Genomic DNA, 25041 nt, shown 5'->3' on the forward strand with positions numbered 1-25041 from the left:
ATTTGTTTGGCTCTATATGTTAACACTTTTTTCAGCCACCAGGTTCCAAATGCTACCATGATGCTAACCAGACTTCTCTGGACAGACAACCCCACCAATGTGTCCTGGAGCCCCACTTCCCGAGAGCCCTTCTCCACCAGGAAAAAAGAGAGACAGGCTGGGAGTATGGATCGACCTGTCAATGCCCATGTTCAACGGAGAAGCAATTACAGAAGCCAGACCTTCCACCTTCTGCATCCCACAATGACCCTGGGTCCATACTCCCAGAGGGATAAAGAATAGGAAAGCTATCAGGGGAGGGGATGTGTTAAGGAGTTCTGGTGGTAGGAGTTGTGTGGAGTTGTACTCTCTCTTATCCTATGGTTTTTGTCAATGTTTCCTTTTTATAAATAAAATTAAAAAAAATACTTGAAAGCAAATGGAGTATCAGATTCTAGTTACCCATGACCTTATTTGTCAGTGATACTCTTAATATACTCCTGTACCCAGCTTCACTCTTCACTGTTGAATATAGGACCTGTTCATTTTATTTTATTTTATTTCATTTCATTTTATTGGATAGGCCAGAAAGAAACTGAGAGGGGAGGGGAGATAGAGAGGGGGAGAGAAAGACACCTGCAGACCTGCTTCACTGCTTGGGAAACGACCCCCCTGCAGGTGGGGAGCTCGGGGTTCAAATTGGGATCCTTTGTACTATGTGCGCTTAACCCAGTGCACCACCACCCCACCCCCTAGGCCCTGTTTAAAAAGAAAAGAAATAATGTCACTTCTTTATGTATCCCCCAGTCTCCACAAATGAACGAAAAACAACGAAGCGAGTCCACGCTCTCCTTAAACAGCCAAGATTTCCCCATCAGCACAAGGAGAGAGCTCTCTGGGGGCTCTTCCCATTCTGCGAAATGAGATCATGTCCATGAAAACATGCCAATAACATCCCACAGACGTCAACTGCCTTGCTACTTAATGATTCTCTGAGTTCCATGGTGTGTACTGCTGAGGCCTGAGACTGGAGTCTTCAGGGCCCTGGATGGAACTCTCCACGTCACCACAGGAATGTGACAGTGACGTTTCAGAAGTGCCAAGTGCTCTTCCCGTTTGGCTTTGGTGTCTATACTACTGCTTTGCTTCAGGAGAGAAAAAGATTCCAAACCAACGGGGCTTAGTTGCAAAAGGGGCCCCCAGGTGGGGCTCTCACTCTCAGACAGCTGTGGATACACACCTGGGGGCCGACAAGCTCAGGGATGTCTGAGAGATTCATGAATCCATGGGTGGTATTGATCAAAGACTGAAAAGAGAAAAAAAAATTTTAAAAATGAAACAAACAAGAACAGACAATGAGGCTGGGGGTGGCATGTATTGTACTCAGTTCCCAACAAGGAGGCTTTTTTCTTTTTTCCTCCAGGGTTATTGCTGGGCTCGGTGCCTGCACCATGAATCCACCGCTCCTGGAGACCATTCCCCCCTCCCCTTTTCTTGTTGCCCTTGTTGTTGTAGCCTCGTTGTGGTTGTTATTATTGCCATTGTTGATGTTGTTCGTTGTTGGATAGGACAGAGAGAAATGGGGAGAGGAGGGGAAGACAGAGAGGGGGAGAGAAAGACAGACACCTGCAGACCTGCTTCACCGCCTGTGAAGTGACTCCCCTGCAGGTGGGGAGCCGGGGGCTCGAACCGGGATCCTTACGCGGGTCCCTGCGCTTTGCGCCACGTGCGCTTAACCCGCTGCGCCACCGCCCGACCCCCGCTACGAGGAGGCTTTAACTGAAGTCGCTCTGCATGGCAGAACACGGATAGACCTTGACAACACCCAACACCACGGTCAAGACATCTTCCCTCCCATTTCTGGTAAAGTAGCCCAGAGTTGCCTTACCACTTTCCTCTTTCAATTAACCTTAAAACTCCACAATACATGAACACCTGCTCTCTCCTGGAAACAAACAAACAAACCAACAAACCAAAAAAACAGATGCCCAGGTAGTGCACCATGTTGTTGGAGCGTGTGTGTTATCTGTGATAAAGTTATCTAATATAAAGGCCTCAGAATCAGAAGCGATATACTATTTCTCAATTTGCTTTATTCACTCAACCATCTGGCATAGAGATCTTCCATGCAGAATTTAAGAGCATCACTCTACCTTCTGCAGAGACAGGAGAAGAGTGGCACACCCTGACCTGAGGATACTCACACCAGGCAGAATCTCTATGCGTCCTGGCAGCCCCCTGGGCCCAGGGGGGCCCACAGTGACGGCTCCATCCATCCCTCTTTCACCCTGAAGACAGCAGGGACAACAGAGAAAAAAAATCATTGTCTCTGAATACTGTTCCACCCACCAGATGGGAAGTCCTCTTCCTATCCCCACTTCAGATCTGGCCTCTCACCTTGGGTCCCCGGTCTCCTTTTTCCCCTTTAGGACCCTGGCAAGACAAACAAACAAAAACGATTCGATTCGATCTCCTTGTATGCACTTTGTTCACTATCTACCTACCTTTTAAAAATATTTTTATTTATTATTGGATATAGACAGAAATTGAAAGGAGAGGGAGAGAGACAGAGAGACACACCTGTAGCCCTGCTTCACCACTTGTGAAGCTTTCCTGGGGGTGGGGACTGGGGGCTTGAAGCTGGGTCCTTGTGCCCTGTAGTGTGTGAGCTTAACCAGGTGCGCCACCGCCTGGCCCCCTCACTATCTACCTGTCTTACCATCTCTTCCTCAGCTCACAGGTTATCTTGTTCCTGATAGCAGAACAAAGAAACAAAGGGCGAATCCCCCTTCCAGGGTCAGAGGGAACACTGTGCAGGGACCCTCCCCCAGCAGCAGGTGGCTGTCCTCTGCATCACAGGGAGGGGGGCTTCCTCAAAGAGATGCTGTGCTGCCCCCTGCTCTCTGAGCAGCTCTGCCCCCTTCCATACTGGAGCGCTCAGCTGTGGGTACCATGGACCAGAGATAAGAGCCTGGAAGTTCATCCTCTTAGAACAAGTATCACGGCAGAGGGTGGGCAGAGCAGCCAGGAGGCTCCAAGCAGTGGGACTCCTGCCAGGAGCTTGGGGTTCTGAGGCAGGGTGAGGTAGGTGTGTGTACTGAACGAGGACAAAGAATCAGAGATGTTTGGTGGTAAGAAACTGGGGAGAGAGAGGGAGAGGGAGAGGGAGGGCTGATGTTATCCTGCATGATCTTTTGTGCAAAACCTCTGTGCTGCTCTGCAAAAATAAAAATTAACCACAAATAGTGCCTAGTACCCGCCCCACCCCAATACACAGCTAGGGACTCCAGAGGGGACTGGGACTGAGAACTGCAGTGCCAGGGTGGCCCCTGCCGCCTCTCCTTCTGGTGTGAGAGCATGGACGGCCTCAAGAATGGAAATTCCATAAAAGTCAACCTACACTCGAAGCCGTCGGTCCACAGATTTTGGGCTCGTTCAGTAACCTCATGCTTCCAGATCCTTCTGTATCCTGGGGAGGGAGGAAGAGCGAGACTTTCAGAGTGGATTCCTGAGCACTGATGTAGCCAGCTGTGATGTGGCCTCAATGATAGCCCTTAAGACATATTTTCCTGTCTTTCTTTTATTAGTGATTTAATAATGATTGATAACATTGTAACATAACAGGGCTACAATTCCACACAGGTCCCACCACCAGAGTTCTGTGTCCCATCCCCTCCATTGAAAACTTCACTATTCTTTATCCCTCTCTGGGAGTTGGGGCCAAAATTCTTTTTGGGGTGCAGAAGGTGGGAATTCTGGCTTCTGTAATTACTTCTCCACTGGACATGGGCGTTGGCAGGTGCATCCATACCCCCAGCCCATCTTTTCCTAGTGGGGTAGGGCCCTGGAGAGGTGAGACTTCAGGACACATTGGTGAGGTCAGGACACATTTTTCACTAACCACAAAAGGTGATGTACCTCAAATTCAAATCCCACTGTGCATCCAGGGCCTGGGGGTCCAGGAGGTCCTGGGGGTCCCATGACCCCTGGAGAGCCAGCTTGTCCATGTTTCCCGGGGATTCCTGGTAAACCTCTGTGGCCGGGGTCACCCTGTAAAGAAGAGGACAGGAGTGGGGGAGACAGCATAGTGGTTATGCACAAGAATTTCATGCCTGAGGCTCTAAAGTCCCAGGTTCGATTCTCCTCACCACCACAAGCCAGAGCTGAGCAGTGCTCTGGGGGGAAAAAAAAACAAACAAAAAGTAAACAAAGACAGGTTGATCAGATTCAGGCTCACTTGTGGTGCACCATGCACACCTCACTCAGAAAAATGCCCTCTGAATTCTCCAACTGGCACTGCTTAGTGGTGCAGAAACAGCTCTCGGCAGGGGCCGGGCAATGGTGCACCTGGTTAAATACACACATCACCATGTGCAAGGACCAGGGTTTGAGTCTTTCACGGTTCATGAACAGTGAGGCAGGTCTGCAGGTCTCTTTCTCTCCCCCTATCTCCCTCTCCCCTCTCAATTTCTCTCTGTCCTATCAAACAAAACAGAAGTAAAAAAGAAAACAAAAAGAAACAAACACACATCTGTCTGCTGTCATTCTACTTGGAGGCAAGCCAATGCACTCACTGCAGAGTAAGGAGAGCGAGGAACAGCCTGGCAGGCTCCTGGTGCCCTCGTCTCCGGGTGTTCTCCCTCCCGAGAAGTTCCTTAGAGACGTGCTTTTCTCTGCTCCACGTCACACTCAGCAATCAGCTCAGAAGTTCAATTATAGTAACCCCAGAAGGAGGAGAAAGTATTTCTTTTCCATTTATTTATTTAATTATTTGCTACCAGGGTTAGTGCTGGAGCTCAGTGCCTGAAGAATGAATTCACCACTTCTGGCTTGCTTGCTTTCCTTCTTTTTTTTTTAAATGATCTTTTAAAATATATTTTTAAAAATATTTATTTATTCCCTTTTGGTGCCCTTGTTGTTTTATTGTTTTAGTTGTTGGACAGGACAGAGAGAAATGGAGACAGGAGGGAAAGACATAAGGGGGGAGAGAAAGATAGACACCTGCAGACCTGCTTTACCGCTTGGGAAGTGACTCCCCTGCAGGTGGGGAGCCAGGGGCTCGAACTGGGATCCTTAGGCAGGTCCTTGCACTTTGCACCATGTGTGCTTAATCCACTGTGCTACCGCCTGACTCCCAAAATAATTTTTTATATATATTTATTTTCCCTTTTGTTGTCCTTGTTGTTTTTTTTTTATTGTTGTTGTTATTGATGTCGTTGTTGGATAGGACAGAGAGAAATGGAGAGAGGAGGGAAAGACAGAGAGGAGAGAGAGAAAGACAGACACCTGCAGACCTACTTCACTGCCTGTGAAGTGACTCCCCTGCAGGTAGGGAGCTGGGGGCCAAGTGCACTTAACAGCTGTGCTACCACCCGACCCCCTCCTGTTTTGAAATAGAGGGTGAAAGAGAAAGAGCCACAGAGAGAAGGAGAGACACCTGCTTCACTGTTCATGAAGCCAACCCCCCTGCAGATGGGGACCAAGGGCTTGAACCCAGCTCTTCACCCCTGGTTTCATGTGCACCCTGCCAGATGTGCCTCCATCTACACCCTCTTCTTGATCTCTTAGTTTACCTTTTCACCAACTGAGCCATTAGGTCCTCTTGCTCCCTGGAGAGAAAGAAAAGACCAATTAATACATATCTTATAAAATATGTTTATAGAGTAGAACACTGCAGAATTATGACTGTGGAGCAGCAGGATGTCAAAATGGGGGTGTTTCCTATCTGTTTTGGTGAATGTCTCAAAACCACCCCTCGCATTGGCTCTCAACTTTTCTAGGAAAAGTACGTCAGATGCTCGTGAAACCCATTTTCAGTGATTAACCTGAGTTCCCACTCCACATGGTCTCTTCGTAAACAAACAAAACGATTATGTTAGGCAACTGCTCAGATTAGCTGACGTGCCCCCGCAAGGAAGAAGAGAGGCTGGTGGCCTTGCAGCACATACACAGCCCTCCACCCCCAGCCAGGGCTCAAGGAAGCTGGGAGGCCACCACTCCTGCAAGGAATGGGCCTTAGAGTTCATTGGCAGAGTGTGAGAATTGTGTAGAGGCGGGCCTGCCAAGGGCCATGTCACTAGACCATGCGCCCTCCCCTCCTCAAGAGTCTTCATCCTCATGGGCACACTTTTGCTGTTTTTCACACAGACCATACTTTTTCACTTTTTTTTTTTTTTAAGGAAATAGAATGAGTGAGATTTCCCCTCCAGATTGCGAATTTCCGAGCCCTTCTAGAGAATCTGTTTTTATTTAACTCAGATTATTCTACCACAGACACGCAAGGCAATAAATGAAGACTCAAAGCAAGTTTCAGGGAGAAATAATGGGACTTTGCTCCACCACTTCCCTGGGGCAGGCCTGTGCTTCCGCATGCGGAGTCTCTGGGCAGCTGTGAGTGTGCCCGTGCTTAGTGTTTATGCACAGATGTGGAGGTGAGTATTTTTAGGTGCCGGACAAGTGGGAGGGATACATGGGGGAGGGCGGTGGGAGTAGTAAGAAAACAGGGAAGATGAACACAGGTCTGCCATGCTGCCTGCAAACCTGAATCTCTGTTCACATAAGGCAAGTTCTCGAAAGCCTGACGACTTTCTTCTTTTTTTTTTTTTTCTGAGAAGTGAGCTTTCCATGAAAATCAAATTACTATTTTCACAAGTGGACAAGAATCATTCTGAACTCCGATGTATTTTGAGAAAACTATCCTGAAGAAGGTATTAGAAAATTATGAAATTCCTATCTAGAACCTAAAGCTCTTTCTATACATAGCCACACTGTAGCCACTGTGTAGAAAATTTTTAAAAGCTTTCATATATGAACATTTATACATAGATGAAATATATCATGCATGGTCTGAAATAACTGCCATATATACACACATAAATACAGATACATGTGTATAAGACAGAGAGAGAGAGGCAATGTGACTCTAAGGAGAGTATTAGGGAGCCAGTAAATATTCTCAAAATCTGAACACACTGATCATGAGTGTAGAATAATTTTATAAAAGAACACTGGTGAAAAACCAAGGACATGGAGCCAGCCTAGCCACTGGAATCCTAGCTGAACCATTTGAGCTTATCTAACTTCCTTTGCCTTAATATCTTTATTTATTAACAGAGGTCATGGGATTATTCACTTCTTGATGTAAGTATTAAGAAATCTACATGTGCTAAATATATTTTAATGAAAACAAACTCTCTTGAGAGCTGACAGAAATGGGGAGTTTAGTTGAGAGAAGAGGGAGATGACTAGGAAGCTTTCCCCATAGCTTTCTGGGGGCGGTGGCAGGACACAGAAGGCATCCCACTCCCCAACTCAACTACAGAGTTTCCCCCCGTTTCTGAGAGAATCTCACGACTGCATCCCCAGAAGCACACCCACCCTCTCTCCAGTGCCTCTTTCCCTCAGACACGGTTCATCTCATCAACTAGGTTTCCCAACAAGAGAGCCAGGAAATCCGCCCACGGCAGCAGCATGGGGCCCACAGACAGGGAATGAAGACAGTGAATATGCAGGAGACCCTGGGCTGGGGGGCAGAATGGCAACCAAAGGAAATGTCCTTTATTCATTCTTTCATCAACCCTGAACAGAGCGGGCCCTCCTAGATCTACGATGCCGAGGAAGTCTCAGAGCTAGTTTGACAGGGGAAGCAGTCAGGCAAGCTAGCAGCTTCTGTGTCCTTGTCTGAGAGGGGTCACAGCAGAATCACTACCCAGACTGGTGGCAAGTGGAGGGGTCGCAGCAGTGCTTTCTGCTCCTCAAGAACTGTGGAGAGCTTCTGAGAGAAGAGATCTGAGTGGGACTTTTGAAGAAGGATAAGAAACGAAGGTTCATCCCAGACACAGCAGAAACTGGGAGGTAAAGACCAGCATGCTGTGGAGGAAGGGCACGCTCAGAGGATGTGAATGGGGCTGGACCACTGGCCCGGGCGCCAGGTGAGGGGCATGCTGGGAGATGGAGTAGACAGCAGTCCCGAAAGGTCACATATGGCAGTGGGAGGAGATGGTGTTTTCTTAGTGCAGAGACAGTGGTGGGAGAAAGCCCGCTGGTGGGAGATGCATGGGGCAGGAGGGTGGAGTCAGGCTGGTGGGTGGAGGGAAGGGGGCACCAGTGAAGAGCCAGCCTGAGACCATGGTACGGCCCCAGAGCCACACGGCAGTGGGGAAGGCGAACCCTGTGAAAGTCAGCTTGGCCAAATCTGGCATCAGGTGAGGCATAGGAGGGCAGGGGGGTGGGGAGTTAAGAGACTCTAATGTTGACTCTAGTGACCGGGCATGTGACAGTGTCATTCCCTACAGCTGGAGACAGGCAGGATGAGCAGGGAAGATGCTGAGTTCAGGACACACAGACACCAGTGGTGGAGACAGCCAGGAGACAGGGCCATGAGGGGGTGGTGGAAGGACCTTTATGAGGGACAGAAGGTCAGACAGAGGCAGTGGGAGCTCCCAGGTGTTGGCACACTTGCACATACTTTCTCTCCCTTCATGCCGGGAAGGCCGGAGGCCCCATCAGGTCCAGGCTTTCCCTCGGCGCCCTGGGTACATGAAAAATGAGCATTAGTCCAGAGGTTTCAGGTAACATTCAAACACAAACACTTTTCTGGGAAAGGCAGCCAGGGCTGGAAAGAACAGGTAGGTGAGATGTCAGGTTCAGCGCATTCTGCTGGGCCTGTGGTAGCTGCACTTCTGTGAGGGGCTTCACTCTCTGGGCCCAATGTTGTCTTGCTTGCCTGTGGGGTGGGGGGATGTCAGGAGAAGGGGTGAACTAGAGGGTCAGTGAAGGACTCCCATCAGGCCCAGTGCCAAAGTCCTAGAATTCCAAGAGTTGCACTGTCTGCATTTCAAAAAAAATTTTTTTTATTTATTTATGAGAGGAATAGGAGGAGAGAGTGATTAAAAAAAAAAAACCAAACCAGATATTACTCTGGTACACATGCTTCCGGGGATCAAACTCAGGACCTCATGCTTCATGCTTGAGAGTCCAGCACCTTATCCACAGCACCACCTCCTGGACCACCAACAAAGCTTCTTGCTTATTCACTTTCTTTTTTTTTTTACTTATTTGTTTCACCACTCTCATCATCAAAGGTCCGTGTCCCCATCCCCACCGGCATAGATAACCAGCATAGTTATCAAGTATTTATTTATCAATAAGAGGGAGAGACAGAGAGAGAACCAGGGCATCTCTCTGGCACATCTGATGTCAGGGATCCAACTAGGGGCCTCAGGATTGCAAGCTGGGTGCTCAACCTGCTTTACCAGCCCCCCCCTGCCCCAGGTCCCCAAGATAAAGCAGTAAACCAGTGTGGAAGATGTTGTTCTTCTTGGCTGATGTTTCTCAAAGAGTCTTAGCTGTGAGGAAGATGAGGAAGATTCTCATTTAGATAGGCAGCTGCTGCCTCCCGTGGGAAGCCTTCATGCTGGAGTCTGCAGACCTCATACCCCTTCCCGGCTAAGGGAGTTCAGAGTCCCATGGCCACAGAGAGGGGAGATGGTGCCAGTGACTCACCGGGGGTCCGGGTTCACCATCAGTTCCATCTTCTCCAGGAGATCCAGGAGGGCCCATGAAAACCTCAGCTCCTGGTTTCCCTGGAATTCCAGGTGGGCCAGGTGGGCCCGGGGGGCCTGTAGGACCCTAAAAAAAAGACATTCTGTTAAAAATGGCAGTGAAAGGAGAAAATAGAAACTAGATATACTATGTACCATTTACTCTATTTTTAATTTTTTTTTTTTACTTATGACTGCATAGAGACAGAGAGAAATTGAGGGAATGAGAGACAGAGAGGGTACAGAGACAGAGAGACACCTGTGGCCCTGCTTCACTACTCATGAAGCTTTCCCCTGCAGGTAGGGATCAGGGACTGGAACCTGGGTCCTTGTGCACTGTAATGTGAGCGTTTAACCAGGTGCGCCACCGCCTAGCCTCTTGTACCATTTCTTCTCTCTGTTCCTTACAACCCTACAAACAGAAACCGGTGTTCCCAGTCATCATATGCAGAAACTGAGGCTCAGTGAGAAGTTGTGGTTTGCTTAGAGGCGTATGTATACACACACGCACACGCACACGCACACACGCACACACACTTAGTTGAAAGGCTGGAATCCAAATTCAGTTATTTTCTATTCATTCTATCATGTTTTCTCTTTAGACACACATTATATATTTAAGATTCAATTACCTGGAATTCTCAGAGGTATTTTAGCTAATTTAGTTTCCTGGTTAACTGAGCAGTCAATCAAAAGCTGCCTGTTGTTTTAACCTTTTTTTTTCTCTGCCTCCAGGGTTACTCCTGGGGCTCGGTGCCTGCACCACGAATCCACTGCTCCTGGAGGCTATTTTACCAGTTTTGTTGCCTTGTTGTTGTGCTTGTTGTAGTTGTTATTGTTGTCATAGCTGTTGTTGTTGTTGGATAGGGCAGAGAGAAATGGAGACAGGAGGGGAAGACAGAGAGGAGGAGAGAAAGACAGACACCTTCAGACCTGCTTCACCGCTTGCGAAGCGACCTCCTGCAGGTGGGGCACTGGGGATCCTTATAAGGCCTTTGTGCTTTGCGCCATGTGCGCTTAACCCGCTGCGCTACCGCCAGACTCCCTTAACCTCTTATTTGATGAAAATATTCCTGAAATTATGGCATGCGAAATAGTACAGCAATAGTGTTATGGGTTTACACGTTCTAAGTTCAATCCACACTACCAAATATGCCAGAGTGTTTATTCTAGCCTCCCTCTCTATCAAAGTGCAAGGACCAGAGTAAGGATCCAGGTTCAAGCCCCCGGTTCCCTACCTGCAGGGGAGTTGATTCACTAGCGGTGAAGCAGGTCTGCAGGTGTCTTTCTCTCCCCTCTCTCTGTCTTCCCCTCCTCTCTCCATTTCTCTCTGTCCTACGCAACAAGGACATCAGTAACAACAACAATAACTACAACACCAGTGAAAAACAAGGGCAACAAAAGGGAAAAAAATTTAAAAAAGAAAATAAATAACAGAACAGAACAGAGCCGATCCACGTGGAAAATGCCAAACGCAAGCAAGTGTGGAGGGAGGGCCAAGTACCACGCCACCTGCAAGCTCACCTCCAGTCTCGGCAGCCATCACACGGACCGATGTCCCTGCATCTGGCATGTGGCCCTCCCCAGGGCCCTCCCTCCTGGATAAGCAGGAAGACCCGCACAGAGGACAGGCTGCCTCAGCCTTCACACTCACCCGTAACAGCTCCTCGCTGGGCACCAGGTCACCGGATCCAGAGCCGAGGTCGGAGCCCCACTCCAGGCCAGAGCCCTCCACCTGCACGCCCACCTGGACAGAGAGGACACAACCACAGACTGATTCCCATGGCTCCTCCAAAGGCAGTCGAGTCAGCAAACATCTTCCCATGTTCTGGTGGTGCCCAGTCACTCTCCCTGACATTTCTTCCGGCTTTTTCTCTCCCTCCTTCCTCACTGTTTCCCAGCTATACAACAGGAAAATGCTCAGTCTTCAAACCAACTACATTCCTGCCACTCCTGCTCAGACTCCATCCCTGACTATCAGGAAGTCCAGATTTAGTATATGTGCCATCAAAGCAAGACCACTTTTCTCCCTCTCTTTCTTTTTCTTTTTTTATATTTATTTATTTTCCCTTTTGTTGCCCTTTTTTAAAATTGTTGTTGTAGTTATTGTTGTTCTTATCGATGTTGTCATTGTTGGATGAGACAGAGAGAAATGGAGTGAGGAAGGGAAGACAGAGGGGGAGAGAAAGATAGACACCTGCAGACCTCCTATTGCAGATGGGGAGCCGGAGGCTTGAACCAGGATCTTTATGCCAGTCCTTGTGCTTTACGCCATGCCGGAGGCTTGAACCAGGATCTTTATTCCAGTCCTTGTGCTTTGCGCCACGCCGGAGGCTTGAACCAGGATCTTTATGCCAGTCCTTGTGCTTTGCGCCACACGCGTGTTGGTCATTACACCAGGTCCCCTGCATTGCTTAATGCTGTGGTCTATTTACATAATCATTGTTTTGCCTGAGACCCGGCCTGCCTGCAGGGCATTGGTTTAATCCCCACTGGTTAGATGGAAGCTCGCTACCTTTGTGATCTTTTTTTTGCTCGCCATTTCCTTTCCCCATTTGCCACTTCCGGTTAAGAGATATATAAAAGGCGTTGTATCTGATTAATAAAGGAGATTGCATTGTGTTTCCGCTCAGCCAAGAGTTCCCAGTTCCTCTCCCAAGCAGCAGCCCAGGTTGGCTCCAGTCGAGTTCTCTCCCCCGCGAGGCAACCCGACACATGTGTGCTTAACCTGCTGCGCTACCACCCGACTCCACACTTTCTCCTTTTTAAATCTCTACTCGTTCTTCAATGCCCAGTTTCATATTACCTCCTCCGTGAAGCCCACCCATCCCATTTTCAGGCAGAATGCGCCCTTCCTTCCCCACTTTGCCCACCAACCTCTGCTGACATCCTGGCTTGGCACCAAGGCGACCTGGATTGAATCACAGTTGTGTGCTTGTGTGGGTGTGTAGACCCTCTAACAAGGGCCCCTTGGGGTCAGCTCAATCCTGAGACAGTTTCAAATATCCAGTGGCCAGCATGAGAGGTGACAAGATACCAGGTCCCTCAGAGAACAAACCTGCACCTCTCTGACTGAGACTTGAGTTCACTAGTCAGGGATCAGGTAAGGTCTAATTCAATCATTGAACATGTGTCTGTGTGTGCATGTCTGTGCGTAAGAACATGCTACATGTGGGTCCAGGCAGTGGTGCACCTGATTAAGTGCTCACATTACAGTGCACAAGGACCCAGGTTCAAGCCCCTGATCCCCACTTGCAGAGAGGAAGCTTCACAAATGGAGAAGCAGGGCTGTAGATGTCTTCTCTATCTCTATCTCTATCTCTTTCTCTCTCTCTCTCTCTCTCTCTCTCTCTCTCTCTCTACCTTACCCTTCCCTCTCAGTTTCTGTCTCTATCCAATAATACATACATAAAAATATCTTTTAAGGGAGTCTGGAGGTGGTGCAGTGGGTTAAGCGCACGGTTTTAGAGCTAGCTCCAAGTAAGTACCATATACTTAGACCCAGGTTTGAACCCCTGGCTTCACACAGGAGCATCACTCAGGAGTGCAAAAACCCAAGAGCCAGCATAAGGATCCCAGTTCGAGCCCCCGGCTCCCCACCTGCAGGAGAGTCACTTCACAGGCGGTGAAGCAGGTCTGTAGGTGTCTGTCTTTCTCTACCCCTCTGTCTTCCCCTCCTCTCTCCATTTCTCTCTGTCCTATCCACCAACAATAATAACTACAAGAATAAAACAATAAGGGCAACAAAAGGAAATACATAAATAAATATTAAAAAATATCTATCTTTTAAAAAAGAATGTGCTACATGCATACACAGAGAGAGATTGTGTGTGTGTGGGGGGTGGGTGGGTGGGCACTGTGGAGCAGTCCTGAGGGGCAGAGCTGGGTTGTAAGAGGGTTGCAGTGGAATAGGTGTGTGAGTGAGAGGAGGAAGGTGGTGACAATGAGGAGGGTGTTACCACTGGCCAGGGATGGCAAAGTTAGACCAAGGGACTTGGGAACTGGAGGGAGGCCGCCCCAGCACATTTGATCTCTTTCTGCTGAGCAGGGAGAGGGGGTGCCAGCCCAGGAGGGCACAGAATATGATATGGAATATGAACACACTGCTCCTGAACTCACTGAGGGCTCAGCCCGAGTCAGAAAAGCCTGGGGCCTGCTGGGAGGACACCCTGGGGCCCACAGGATGCACCTGCCTCTGGCTGCTTGGTTTCCTCTCTAGCCTCTGCCCACTGCGCCTGGGAGGCTTCAGGGTGGAAATAAACTCACCGTGGGTCCAGAGGGTCCAGTAGGTTCCAGAGGCCCGGAGAACACCTCTTCAGCAGCACCCTGAGAAGAACAAGATGGTCAGTAGAGCACTGAGCCCCTCCCAGCACCCCCTCTCTTCTCTGTGGAAACTCCTTAAGCCTCACAGACACCAAGAAGGCGAGAGTCTTTATTAGCCAGGCCTAGTGTCTCTCCTCCCCTGTTTCTCTCTCCTCTGTCTCTAACCTAGCTGGGGGAAAAATAGAAAGGAGTCCATCCAGAGCCATGAAATAGGGCCTGAAAGCCGCAGAGATAACCCTGCTGGGCTCTCTTCTAACTGTCCTCTTGCTGCTTTTACACCATTTCCTCAAGAACTGAGGCATCTGTTTCTATTAACTGCAGACCCCTGACAGAGGTGTTTAAGCCTGTCTGTCTTCTCTAGTCAAGTACCAGGACACACTACTCTGTGCTCATTTCTTCTTTTGGCCTTTCTCTCTTTCTCCTTAGATATTTTTTAACCTTAAAAAAACACAAAACAAATGGGGAGTCAGGCAGTAGCGCAGCAGGTTAAGCGCAGGTGGCGCAATGATCAAGGACCAGCATAAGGATCCCGGTTTGAGCCCCCAGCTCCCCACCTGTAGGAGAGTCACTTCACAAGCTGGGAAGCAGGTCTGCAGGTGTCTGTCTTTCTCTCCCCCTCTCTGTCTTCCCCTCCCCTCTCCATTTCTCTCTGTCCTATCCAACAACGACAACAACAACAATAACTACAACCATAAAACAACAAGGGCAACAAAAAGGATTTTAAAAAAATTGCCAATGTCACAACAGAGACACCAAAACATAGTAGAAAGCCACAGCTTGAACACTGAAGCAATAACCGCTCCAATTTCAGGAGGGGACTTCCTCTCAGGGTTTGTGCCAGTGTCTATTTTTATATGGTAAAGACCATACAAAATACTCATTTATAACCAGCTTTTCTCACTTAGAATATTCCTCCATCGCTCAACATTCCTGATAACTGTAAGTCTAATACCTGTACATCATGGCATTATTTGCGTATATTGTCATTCAGTTACCCTCTATCACTGGTGAGTAACGCTGGGTGATTTGTTTTTCCTCAGTAGACAATACTGAGGTCAACTGACCTGTACACAGGACTATCTGGTGTTTACACGCCAGACTATCTGCTTTAGGACAGATTCCTACAACAAAAGTTCCCGGGTCAACATTAGACAGTTTAATTGTTGTTAGCAATGTCTCCACAATGTCTCCACAGAGAATGCCCCAGAGTAAAGCTGCCGGCACCCCGCCAGCACAACCAGTCTCTCTAGGCCTCACTGACTTCTCAGAGCAGAAAGCACAAGGGAAGGCCTAAGAACAAATGACGCACGGTCTGCCACAAATTGGCAGCAAAAATAAATAAATAAAATAAAATAAAAGTTAAAAAGTCAAGTGGATGAGAAATAGTCATAGGCTAAAAGACTGAAGAGACCCCTCAACAGAATGCCACATGCAGAACCTGTCCAGAGGCCATCCAAGTAATGACAGAAGGACACTGCATGGTGGGGGTGCACTGGGACTATGAAACTCCAATGCTCCTGACCATTTCTCCCCTTTCAATTTCAGATGCAGAGAGACCAAGAGACAAAGAGAAAGATCACTGCTCCACTGTGGGTCAGGGCTTTCCCTGTAATGAACTCCTCCTGCGTGATGCTCCTGTGTGAAGCCAGGGGTTCAAACCTGGGTCTAAGTATATGGTACTTACTAGGAGCTAGCTCTAAAAAAAAAATGTCCAAAAGAACACACTGTAAAAATGGAAGGACTCTGGTTAATTTTACTAGTTGGGAAAGGACATTGTAGCTAAGACAAGCCAAAGTTCCCAGGTAAATCTATCAGCAACACACATTGAACTAGTTATGTATTAAATGACAGGATGACTGAGATTGTAAAAAAATACTTGTGAGTCAGGCGGTAGCGCAGGGGGTTAAGCGCACGTGGCGCAAAACGTAAGGATGGGCGTAAGGATCCCGGTTCAAGCCCCCAGCTCCCCACCTGCAGGGGAGTCGTTTCATAGGCGATGAAGCAGGTCTGCAGGTGTCTGTCTTTCTCTCCCCCTCTCTGTCTTCCCCTCCTCTCTCCATTTCTCTCTGTCCTATCCAACAACGATGACATCAACAACAATAATAATAACTACAACAATAAAACAAGGGCAACAAAAAGGAATATATTTTTTAAAAATACTCTAACCTGCTTCTCTAAAAAGACATTGTTAGGGGGCCAGGCAGTGGCACATCTGGTTAAGCTCTCACATTATTACAGTGCACAAGGACCTGAGTTCAAGCCCCTAGTCCCCACCTGCAGGGGGAAAGCTTCATGGCTGGTGAAGCAGGGCTGCAAGTGTCTCTCTGTTTCTCTCCCTCTCTCCCCCCTCCCTTCTCAATTTCTGTCTTTATCTAGTAAATAATAAATAAACAGTATTTATACACACACACACACACATTATATGTTAAGAGCAGGCCCATTAAAATGCACTGTAGGTAACTGTCCAAACTGAGTGATGGCAGGGGTCGAGGTGGTGGCATGCCGGGCTGAGCACACATGTTCCCATGCCTAGGGACCCAGTGGTGAGACGTGTTTCTGGTGCCTGTCTCTCTCCCTCTCTGTCTCCTTCCCTCTCAATTTCTTCCTATCCTACAAAATAAAGGAGAAATAAATGGCCACTGGGAGCCACCATAGTAACTGAGCCCCAGCAATGACCTTGGTAGCAATAAAAATAAAAAAGAATTTGAGTGACAGGAACGTACATATGTGTGTGGGGGACATCTGGGGGTGTATCTTACTATTTTAGGACCTTTTATGTTGTTATGCATGAGACCCCTTCTGTTTCATTTGGTTTAAATCCCCCCTGCTTAACACTATTCTATTTACACAACCACTTCATTCTATTTACATAACCGCTGTTAACAAGTTCCACCCTCCCTCCAGGGCATTGGTGGTTCAGTGATAGGATTCTCGCCTAATCTGCCCCCTCCTTGTCACACTCTGATTTTCACCAGTCACTTTTCTCTCCACCCTCTCTATGTCACATCCTGTTTCCACCTTACTTGGCAAGTATATATAAAGACAGCATTGTGAGTTTTACTGTACTGTACTTTGAGTTTAACTTAGCTCGTCTTAGATTGTGTTGCGTCCTGCATGAATAAAGAGATACTGCCTACAGCTCAACCACGAGTCCCTGGTCGTCTGTTACCCACCCGTGAGGCCAGCCCGGTGAAAACAACATAACCCATCGAAAACAACACTTTTACAATGTTTTTAGAATATATTTTTTAATTTTTTAGTTATTTTTGTTTATTTGAGACAGCCAGAAATTGAGAGGAGGGGGAGATAGAGAGAAAGAGCAAGAGACAGAGAGACACCTGCAGCCCTGCTTCACCACTTGTGAAGCTTTTCTCCTGCAGGTGGGGGACTGGGTGCTTGAACCTGGGTACTTTGTGCACTGTGACATGTGCGCTCAGCCAGGTGCTAGAATTTCTATAATAAAGCATTTTAGAAAAAGGCAGGGGGCAAGCGGCTTTCCATAGAGGCACCTTGCCTACAGCTACTGCTGCCCTGATGTGTTATCACCACAGGGAGATGTGGCCTTGGCATCGTGAGTGTCCCTCTGGTGTGGAGCACAGAGCCGGGGGTCTTTGTTTAAGAAGTTGTTGTGTATGACTAGGGGAGACAGCCTGCTGCACTGCAGCTAGCTTCCCCCAAGACTGGCCTGGAAGCCTGAGCTCCAGTCCCAGGGGCTGCTCTACTGATCTGCAGTGGTCCAGGCTCCCCAGCTGTCTCTGGCATGAGGCAGCGTCAAAAACAGGACCTCTGACAGCCCATCCAGTGGAGGATTGCTTTCTACGTGTAAAGGTCTTGGTCTGAGCCCTGGCACCCTAAGAAAACACCATAAAGGCGCCAGGGGAGTCCCACGAATGGTGGAGCAGTGCCGTGGTGGCCTGAGGTCCACTCCCCTATTCTCTCCCCATCTTTTATTAAGTGGGGGAAAAAAACTGGATCTATGAGGCAACTCTGTGGGGTTCTCGAGTTCATCCCTGGACTTATTTGTGCATACACATCTCTCTCTCTCTCTCCACCTCTCTCTCGCTCGCTCTCTCTCTTCCCCTTTCTCAACAGAACATAATTAAATTCTGGCTCATGATGGTGCCTCAGATTGAAGCCAAAACCCCTGAGGCTTGAGAGTGAAAGTCTTCTGTATAAAAGCTATGAGACCTCTCATCCCCTGGATCTATATGAAAAAAGGAAGAAAGAAAGGGACAGAGGAAGATAAACTGACATATGCATGTGGCAGGGGAAGGATGCAGAAGTCAAGTCAAGGAGCTTTATTCTCTTTTTTTGTTTGTTTGTTAGTTTTTGTTTAAGACCTCTTACTGCTATTGTTTTTGTCTGTCCTAATGAACTGTATTTTTCTGACAGACAAATACCAGACAGTTTCACTCATATGTGCAATAAAAAGAACTAAAAAGGGGAGTCGGGCTGTAGCGCAGCGGGTTAAGCGCAGGTGGTGCAAAGCACAAGGACCGGCATAAGAATCCGGGTTCGAACCCCAGCTCCCCACCTGCAGGGGAGTCGCTTCACAGGCGGTGAATCAGGTCTGCAGGTGTCTATCTTTCTCTCCCCCTCTCTGTCTTCCCCTCCTCTCTCCATTTCTCTCTGTCCTATCCAACAATGACAACAACAATAATAATAATTACAACAATAAAACAACAAGGGCAACAAAAGGGAATAAATAAATATTTAAAAAAATTATAAAAAACAAAACAAAACAAAAAAAGAACTAAAAAGGGCCAGGTGGTGGCATATCTGGCTGAGCGCACATATTACAATGCACAAGGACCCAGGTTTGAGCCCCTGGTCCCCACTTGCAGGGGGAAAGCTTCACGAGTGGTGAAACCGGTTTGCAGGTGTCTCTCTGTCTCTCTTCCTCTCTATCTCACTCTCCCCTTTCAATTTCTCTCTGTCTTGAGCCAATAAATAAAGATAATATATATATTTAAAAAAAAAGAACTAAAAACAAATGAACATGTTGAAAAAAAACAAAAACTAGTCAAACTGTCTTTAAGACTTTCTGAGAACTGTGGTGATTATCCTGGGGAGGGGGGCATGCGACACACACAGAACTGTGGTGGTGGGTGTGGGGTGAAACTCTACCCACTGTCTTATGAGATTATTATTATTATTAAAGCTTATGAATCATTATTCGATCACTAAGAAAATATCTGAAACAACAAGAAAACAAACAAAACAGAGCTCCTGCTCTCACCATCCTAGCACAGATGGAGACATCTACAGTGGCATCCCAACCAGGGGGCCCTCTGAGCCCTGGGTTCCAGACTGGGACCTTTCATTGGATCGCATATTCACAGAAGCTCCAGAGAATGAGATCACAGAGCACACGCCCGGACTCCCACTCCCACTCCTGCTCTGCTCCCAGTTGCAGGAGATGCTTCCCTCTCCCGTGAGATGGGAGTATGTTCACCCTGAACTAGAGTGACGATGTGAGGAGAATCAGCGTGGCAGGCTCAGTAAACTCCGCTCGGGTGGCTCAGTTCCTGCAAATCCTCTGACAACGGAAAGGAGGCTCTCTCTTCTCTCTCTTTCTCTCTCTCTCTCTCTCTTTCTCTGAGTGTCTGGACTGAGGTCCCTGAGTGAAAGTGCTTTGAGTCAGTGAAGAACAGATGAAAGGGATGGGCATCTTGAGCATGTTGATGCCCCGTTTCCCTTAAGTCTTAGACAGCATCCAAGTGTCCTGTCCCGTTCCTGAAGTGGCTGTTGTGAGTCACCCAGCATGTTCTCATAAATGTGGCCATTTATCTGCGGCCCGTTTCTACCATAAAGGTACACACACTGCCCACATATACCTCGTACTTGGGAGACCAGGTTGAAGTGTGGAAGGACCATGCAAGGTGATCTGTAAAAAATACTCCTGAAATCTTCAGTTTTGTAAAATGTAGCTAAAATCACTCATTTAAAAAAAGAGAGGAGAGAAAGTAGAGCTGGTGGAGCTAAAACAGTGGTTGCTGAGACTAGGTGGTGGTTCACCTTGGAGAACCATTGGCAATTATGAGGGTTCAAGGCCCTAGTCTCCACTGCACTGGGTAGGCTTCAAGATCAGTGGGACAATGCTACAGGTGCCTCTCTCCCTCTCTCTCCACCCCCCCTTCTCTCTCTCTCTCTCCCCTCCCCCTCTCCGTCCCTCCACCCTCCAGGGTTAATTCTGGGGCTAAGTGTCAGCACTATAAGTCCATATTTCCTGGCTGTCATTCTTTCTATTTTACTTTTTTTTATTTCACAGGACAGAGAAATTGGGAGGGAAGGGTCGTTAGAGAAGGAGACAGAAAGATAGATGCCTGCAGACCTGCTTCTCCGCTCATGAAGCATCTTCCTTGAAGATGGGGAGGGGGGCTTGAACCTGGATCCTTCTGCACAGTGATATGTGCACTTAACCGGGTGTGGCACTGCCTGGACCCCTAGATGTCTCCCTATCTATCTATCTATCTATCTATCTATCTATCTATCTATCTACCTGTCTATCTATATTTCTCGCCTTCTATAAAGAAATGAACACTGGGGGGAGTCGGGCGGTAGTGCAGAGGGTTAAGCGCACATAGCGCAAAGCGCCAAGACTGGCTGAAGGATCACAGTTCGAGCCCCCGGCTCCCCACCTGCAGGGGAGTCACTTCACAGGTGGTGAAGCAGGTCTGCAGGTGTCTGTCATTCTCTCCCCCTCTGTCTTCGCCTCCTCTCTCCATTTCTCTCTGTCCTATCCAACAACGACGACATCAATAACAACAACAATAATAACTACAATAATAAAACAACAAGGGCAACAAAAGGAAATAAATAAACAAAATATTTTTTAAAAAAGAAAAGAAATGAACAGTGGGGAATAGTGGGACTGTGTAGGGACCAAGTCCCAGTGGTAACTACGATGGAAAAAAGATGAAATAAAAGTGATTCATAAAATATTGACAAGAGGGAGCTGGGCGGTAGTGCAGCGGGTTAAGTGCACATGGAGCAAAGCACAATGACCCAAGTAAGGATCCCAGTTCAAGCCCCTAGCTCCCCATTTGCAGGGGGGTCGCTTTGCAAGCAGTGAAGCAGGTCTGCAAGTGTCTTTCTCTCCCCCTCTCTGTCTTCCCCTCCTCTCTCCATTTCTCTCTGTCCTATCCAACAACAATGACATCTATAAGAACAACAATAACACAACAAGGGCAACAAAAGGGAATGAATAAATAAAAAAAAAAAAAAAGAAAAAGAAATTTCCAGTGAGTGACAACATTGGCTGTAGGCTGCATAGCTGTGGCTCAGAGTCACAGAAACCCCTACCGGAAGGGAGTTGAAGGTCACCCCACAGTCCCCTTCCCCCTCCTCATGCACACACCCTAGATGTTTACATTCCTTTTTTTTTTTGCCTCCAGGGTTATCCCTGGGGCTAGAGAGATATTGAGAGAGGAAAGAGAGACAGAGAGGGGGCGAGAAAGAAAGACATCTGCAAATGTGCTTCACCGCTTGTGAAGCGACCCCCACCCCCTGTAGGTGGAGATCCAAGGGTTCAAACTGGGATCCTTGTGCTGGTCCTTGTGCTTTGTGATACGTGTGCTCAAACCAGCGTGCTGCCACCAACCCCCCCATTGTGACAAGTCCCTGACAATTGTGACAAGCTTCCCCACCCCAGGACAACCACTTCATAACATGTACAGCTCTACCTGTTAAGTACTCCTTTGATTCAGGAAGTCAGAGTTGGCCAAATACCTCCCTTGGACAGTGTGCTGCTTTGCCAAGCCTGTATGTGACTTAGGGTTTGCTTGTTGCTGTTTTTTATATTTATTTATTTACTTATTCCCTTTTGTTGCCCTTGTTTATTGTTGTGGTTATTATTGTTGTTATTGATGTCGTCGTTGTTGGATAGGACAGAGAGAAATGGAGAGAGGAGGGGAAAACAGACAGGGGGAGAGAAAGACAGACACCTGCAGACATGTTTCACCTCTTGTGAAGCAACTTCCCTGCAGGTAGGGAGCCAGGGGCTCGAACCAGGATCCTTATGCTGGTCCTTGGGCTTTGTGCCATGTGCACTTAACCCACTGCACTACCGCCCGACTCCCAGGGTTTTTTTTTTTTAATATTTATTTTATTTATTTATTCCCTTTTGTTGCCCTTGTTGTTTTATTGTTGTAGTTATTATTGTTGTTGTCGTTGTTGGATAGGACAGAGAGAAATGGAGAGAAGAGGGGAAGACAGAGAGGAGGAGAGAAAGATAGACATCTGCAGACCTGCTTCACCGCCTGTGAAGCGACTCCCCTGCAGGTGGGGAGCCGGGGTTCAAACCGGGATCCTTATGCCAGTCCTTGCGCTTTGCGCCACCTGCGCTTAACCCGCTGTGCTACAGCCTGACTCCCTTTTTTTTTTAAATTAGTGATTTAATGATGATTGACAAGATTGTGGGGTAAAAGAGGTACAATTCCATCCAGTTCCCACCACCAGAGTTCCATAGCCCATCCTTGCCCTTAGAAACTTCCTTACTCTTTATCCATCTGGGAGCATGGACCAAAATTCTTTATGGGGTGCAGAAGGTGGGAGTTCTGGCTTCTGTAATTGCTTCTTCTCTGGACATGGTCATTGGCAGGTGGATCCATACCCCCAGTCTGTTTCTATCCTTCCCTAGTGGGGCGGGGCTCTGGAGAGGGATGCAGGTTTAAGCCTGCCCAACTTCCCTCACCACCACTATACTGAAGGAAGCTTAGGTGCTCTAGTTTCAATCTCTCTCTCTCTCTCTCTCTCTCTCCCTCTCCCCCTTTTGTCTTTGTATCTAGAAAACAGAGAAAGAAGGGGAGGAGTAGGAAGAGGTGGGAGAAGAAGATAGTTTGGAACACAAGCCAGATACCTGTCCCACCCCTCTCTGACCTTCACTGCTTGTTTTTGCCTCTACCGACTACAGCTTCCCCGTGTCTTCCCTGCTGGAGGACCCTCAAACGCCCAAACTCAGCACTTCACAAACCACCGAGGAAACCTACTTCACGTCTCCACACCACTTACCGGAGTGGCTGAAGTGGCTGTTCCTTCAGGAACTGCTGTGGGTATGGGCAGGGGGGTGCCCTCAGGGGGAGCACTGCCTGTCTCTTCTGCCCCCGCTGTGAAAAGGGCTTCCTCTGTCGTGGCTGCGAAGTCTTCCTCCTCACCAGAACCCTGAAAGCAAGACCAGCCTGAGAACTCATGTCACCTTTCCCAAGAGGAGACACGCACACAAGCTGCCGATGAGCTTTGGCAACTGATGTTCCTACAGGAATGAGATTCTGATCCTGAGTCACCACCGCACTGCTCAGCTCTGGCTCATGGTGGGGCTGGATATTGAACCTGAGACCCTGAGCGCTTCAGGCATGAGAGTCTTTTCTTTTTTAACTCTCCCTTTTGTTGCCTTTTAAAAAATTGTTGTTGTAGTTGTTGTTGTTGTTATTGATGTTGTTGTTGTTGGATAGGACAGAGAGAAATGGAGAAAGGAGGGGAAGACAGAGAGGAGAGAGAGACAGACACCTGCAGACCTGCTTCACCACTTGTGAAGCGACTCCCCTGCAGGTGGGGAGTCGGGGGCTGGAAATGGGACCCTTCCGCCGGTCCTTGTGCTTTGCGCCACGTGTGCTTAACCTGCTGCGCTGCCACCTGACTCCCAAGTCTTTTTTTGTGTGTGACCACTATGCTATCTCCCCAGCCCCCAAGTCACTCTTCATTGCCCCTAGCACAGCACTCCCACATTCTCTTAGGAAATAGGTCTCTATGATCTTAAGGCCCCCACCCCAGTGGTGGGGTAACTTTTGGCAACCTCCTCCCAGCAACCCCTTCCAACAGTCTGCAAGGAAATTCTTCTTCAGAAGTGACAGGCTTGAGAGAGAAACCAGGTCTTCCCTCCCCTACCCCCATCCCCACCCCACTATCGTCCCTTCATGGCATCCTGCCTTCTGGAATATTCTTTCATCTCAGGATGCTGACTCCACCCACCGCCACCCCCTACTCTGGGAGACAGTGAGGATGCTGGGAGACACTTACAGAGGCGCCCTCTTGCTCAGGGGCCACAGTGGGTGTGAGGATGGGAGTCATGCCGTCCGTGGGGGCCTCCCCAACCTCCAAAGTGCTGAGTGGTACTTCTGCTTCCGTCACTGCTGCCACTGTCACACTCTCTTCACTGTTGGAATCCTGAAACAAAACTGACTTGAGGGATGTCCACACCACTGGCAGGGGCATGTGGGACCGCAAGGAAGAAGATACCAGGCCGGCAGATAGCTGGCACCAAGGATCTCCCCTGTCCTTGCCCAGCCAAGCCCACACCTCTGTCTGCAGCTCTCTACCTCTGCAGAAAATCTTTCTATTCCCAAACGGCTCTGCTTGAGAAGTTCTGGCTGTCAGTCAGATTTGACGGAGGGCTGTACAAAGAACCCACCAGGTAGGGTGGCTGCACTGTCTTGCACTCAAGCCAGGGTCCAGCCCCAGCACCACAGGGAGGTGCTACAGCAATGGAGGAAGCTCTGTTGCCGTGGTGTCTCTCCTTCTGCCTGTCTCTCTATCTGAATGAAAAAAAGTAGGCGGGAATGGAAAAATCACATATCCACAAAAAATTTAAAAATGACAAATCTGACCCCCTAGTTTTGTCATGCTGGGACAAGTGCTTTGTTTTTAAAGAAACAGTCACCTGGGGAGGAGGGAAACAGACAAGGAAGGGGGGCCAGGTGGTGGCGCACCTGGATAAGCACACACATTACAGTGCACAAGGACCCAGGTTCAAGTCCCTGGTCCCCACCTGCAGGGGGAAAGCTTCATGAGTGGTGAAGCAGGTCTGCAGATGTCTCTTTGTCTCTCTCTCTCACCCCCTCCCATCTCTCTGTTTCCATCTAATAATAACTAAAATTTGAAAATTAAAAAGACAGGGCAGGAAAAATAGCGTAATAATTACACAAAGAGACTCTCATACCTGAGTCTTCAAAGTCTCAGGTTCAATCATAAACTAGAGCTGAGCAGTGATCTGGTCAAAATAAAATAAATCAAAAGCAAAATTTTTAAAAATTAAAAGAAAGAGACAGACACCACAGTACTGAGCCTCCTTCTGAGCAAAGCAACTATCCTAATGAGTCATCTTGCAGGCCCTCCGGGGTCCGTCTATTAGTGAGGAAGTGGCCCTCCATGGAGAAAGTAAGGGGACCATGAATGTTGTCTGGTGGAGACTACAGTCTGA

At 48.2% G+C, this 25041-nt stretch overlaps 1 protein-coding gene across 1 annotated transcript in view; it reads right to left on the reverse strand.

The window, feature by feature from the left end:
* The window catches only part of COL15A1 (collagen type XV alpha 1 chain), a 140160-nt gene that overhangs the window by 38722 nt on the left and 76397 nt on the right, over nt 1–25041 (reverse strand). Inside the window, exons 10-21 of the mRNA XM_060199107.1 lie at nt 23862–24008; nt 22857–23006; nt 13788–13847; nt 11176–11268; nt 9484–9609; nt 8447–8509; nt 5553–5588; nt 3898–4029; nt 3380–3448; nt 2377–2412; nt 2184–2267; nt 1220–1285 (exon numbers count right to left, since the gene is read on the reverse strand). Coding sequence (XP_060055090.1) covers nt 1220–1285; nt 2184–2267; nt 2377–2412; nt 3380–3448; nt 3898–4029; nt 5553–5588; nt 8447–8509; nt 9484–9609; nt 11176–11268; nt 13788–13847; nt 22857–23006; nt 23862–24008 — 1062 coding nt within the window. The remainder of the gene's footprint in view (nt 1–1219; nt 1286–2183; nt 2268–2376; nt 2413–3379; nt 3449–3897; nt 4030–5552; nt 5589–8446; nt 8510–9483; nt 9610–11175; nt 11269–13787; nt 13848–22856; nt 23007–23861; nt 24009–25041) is intronic.

The sequence above is a fragment of the Erinaceus europaeus genome, chromosome 10, assembly GCF_950295315.1.
Source record: "Erinaceus europaeus chromosome 10, mEriEur2.1, whole genome shotgun sequence".
Classification (NCBI taxonomy): domain Eukaryota; kingdom Metazoa; phylum Chordata; class Mammalia; order Eulipotyphla; family Erinaceidae; genus Erinaceus; species Erinaceus europaeus.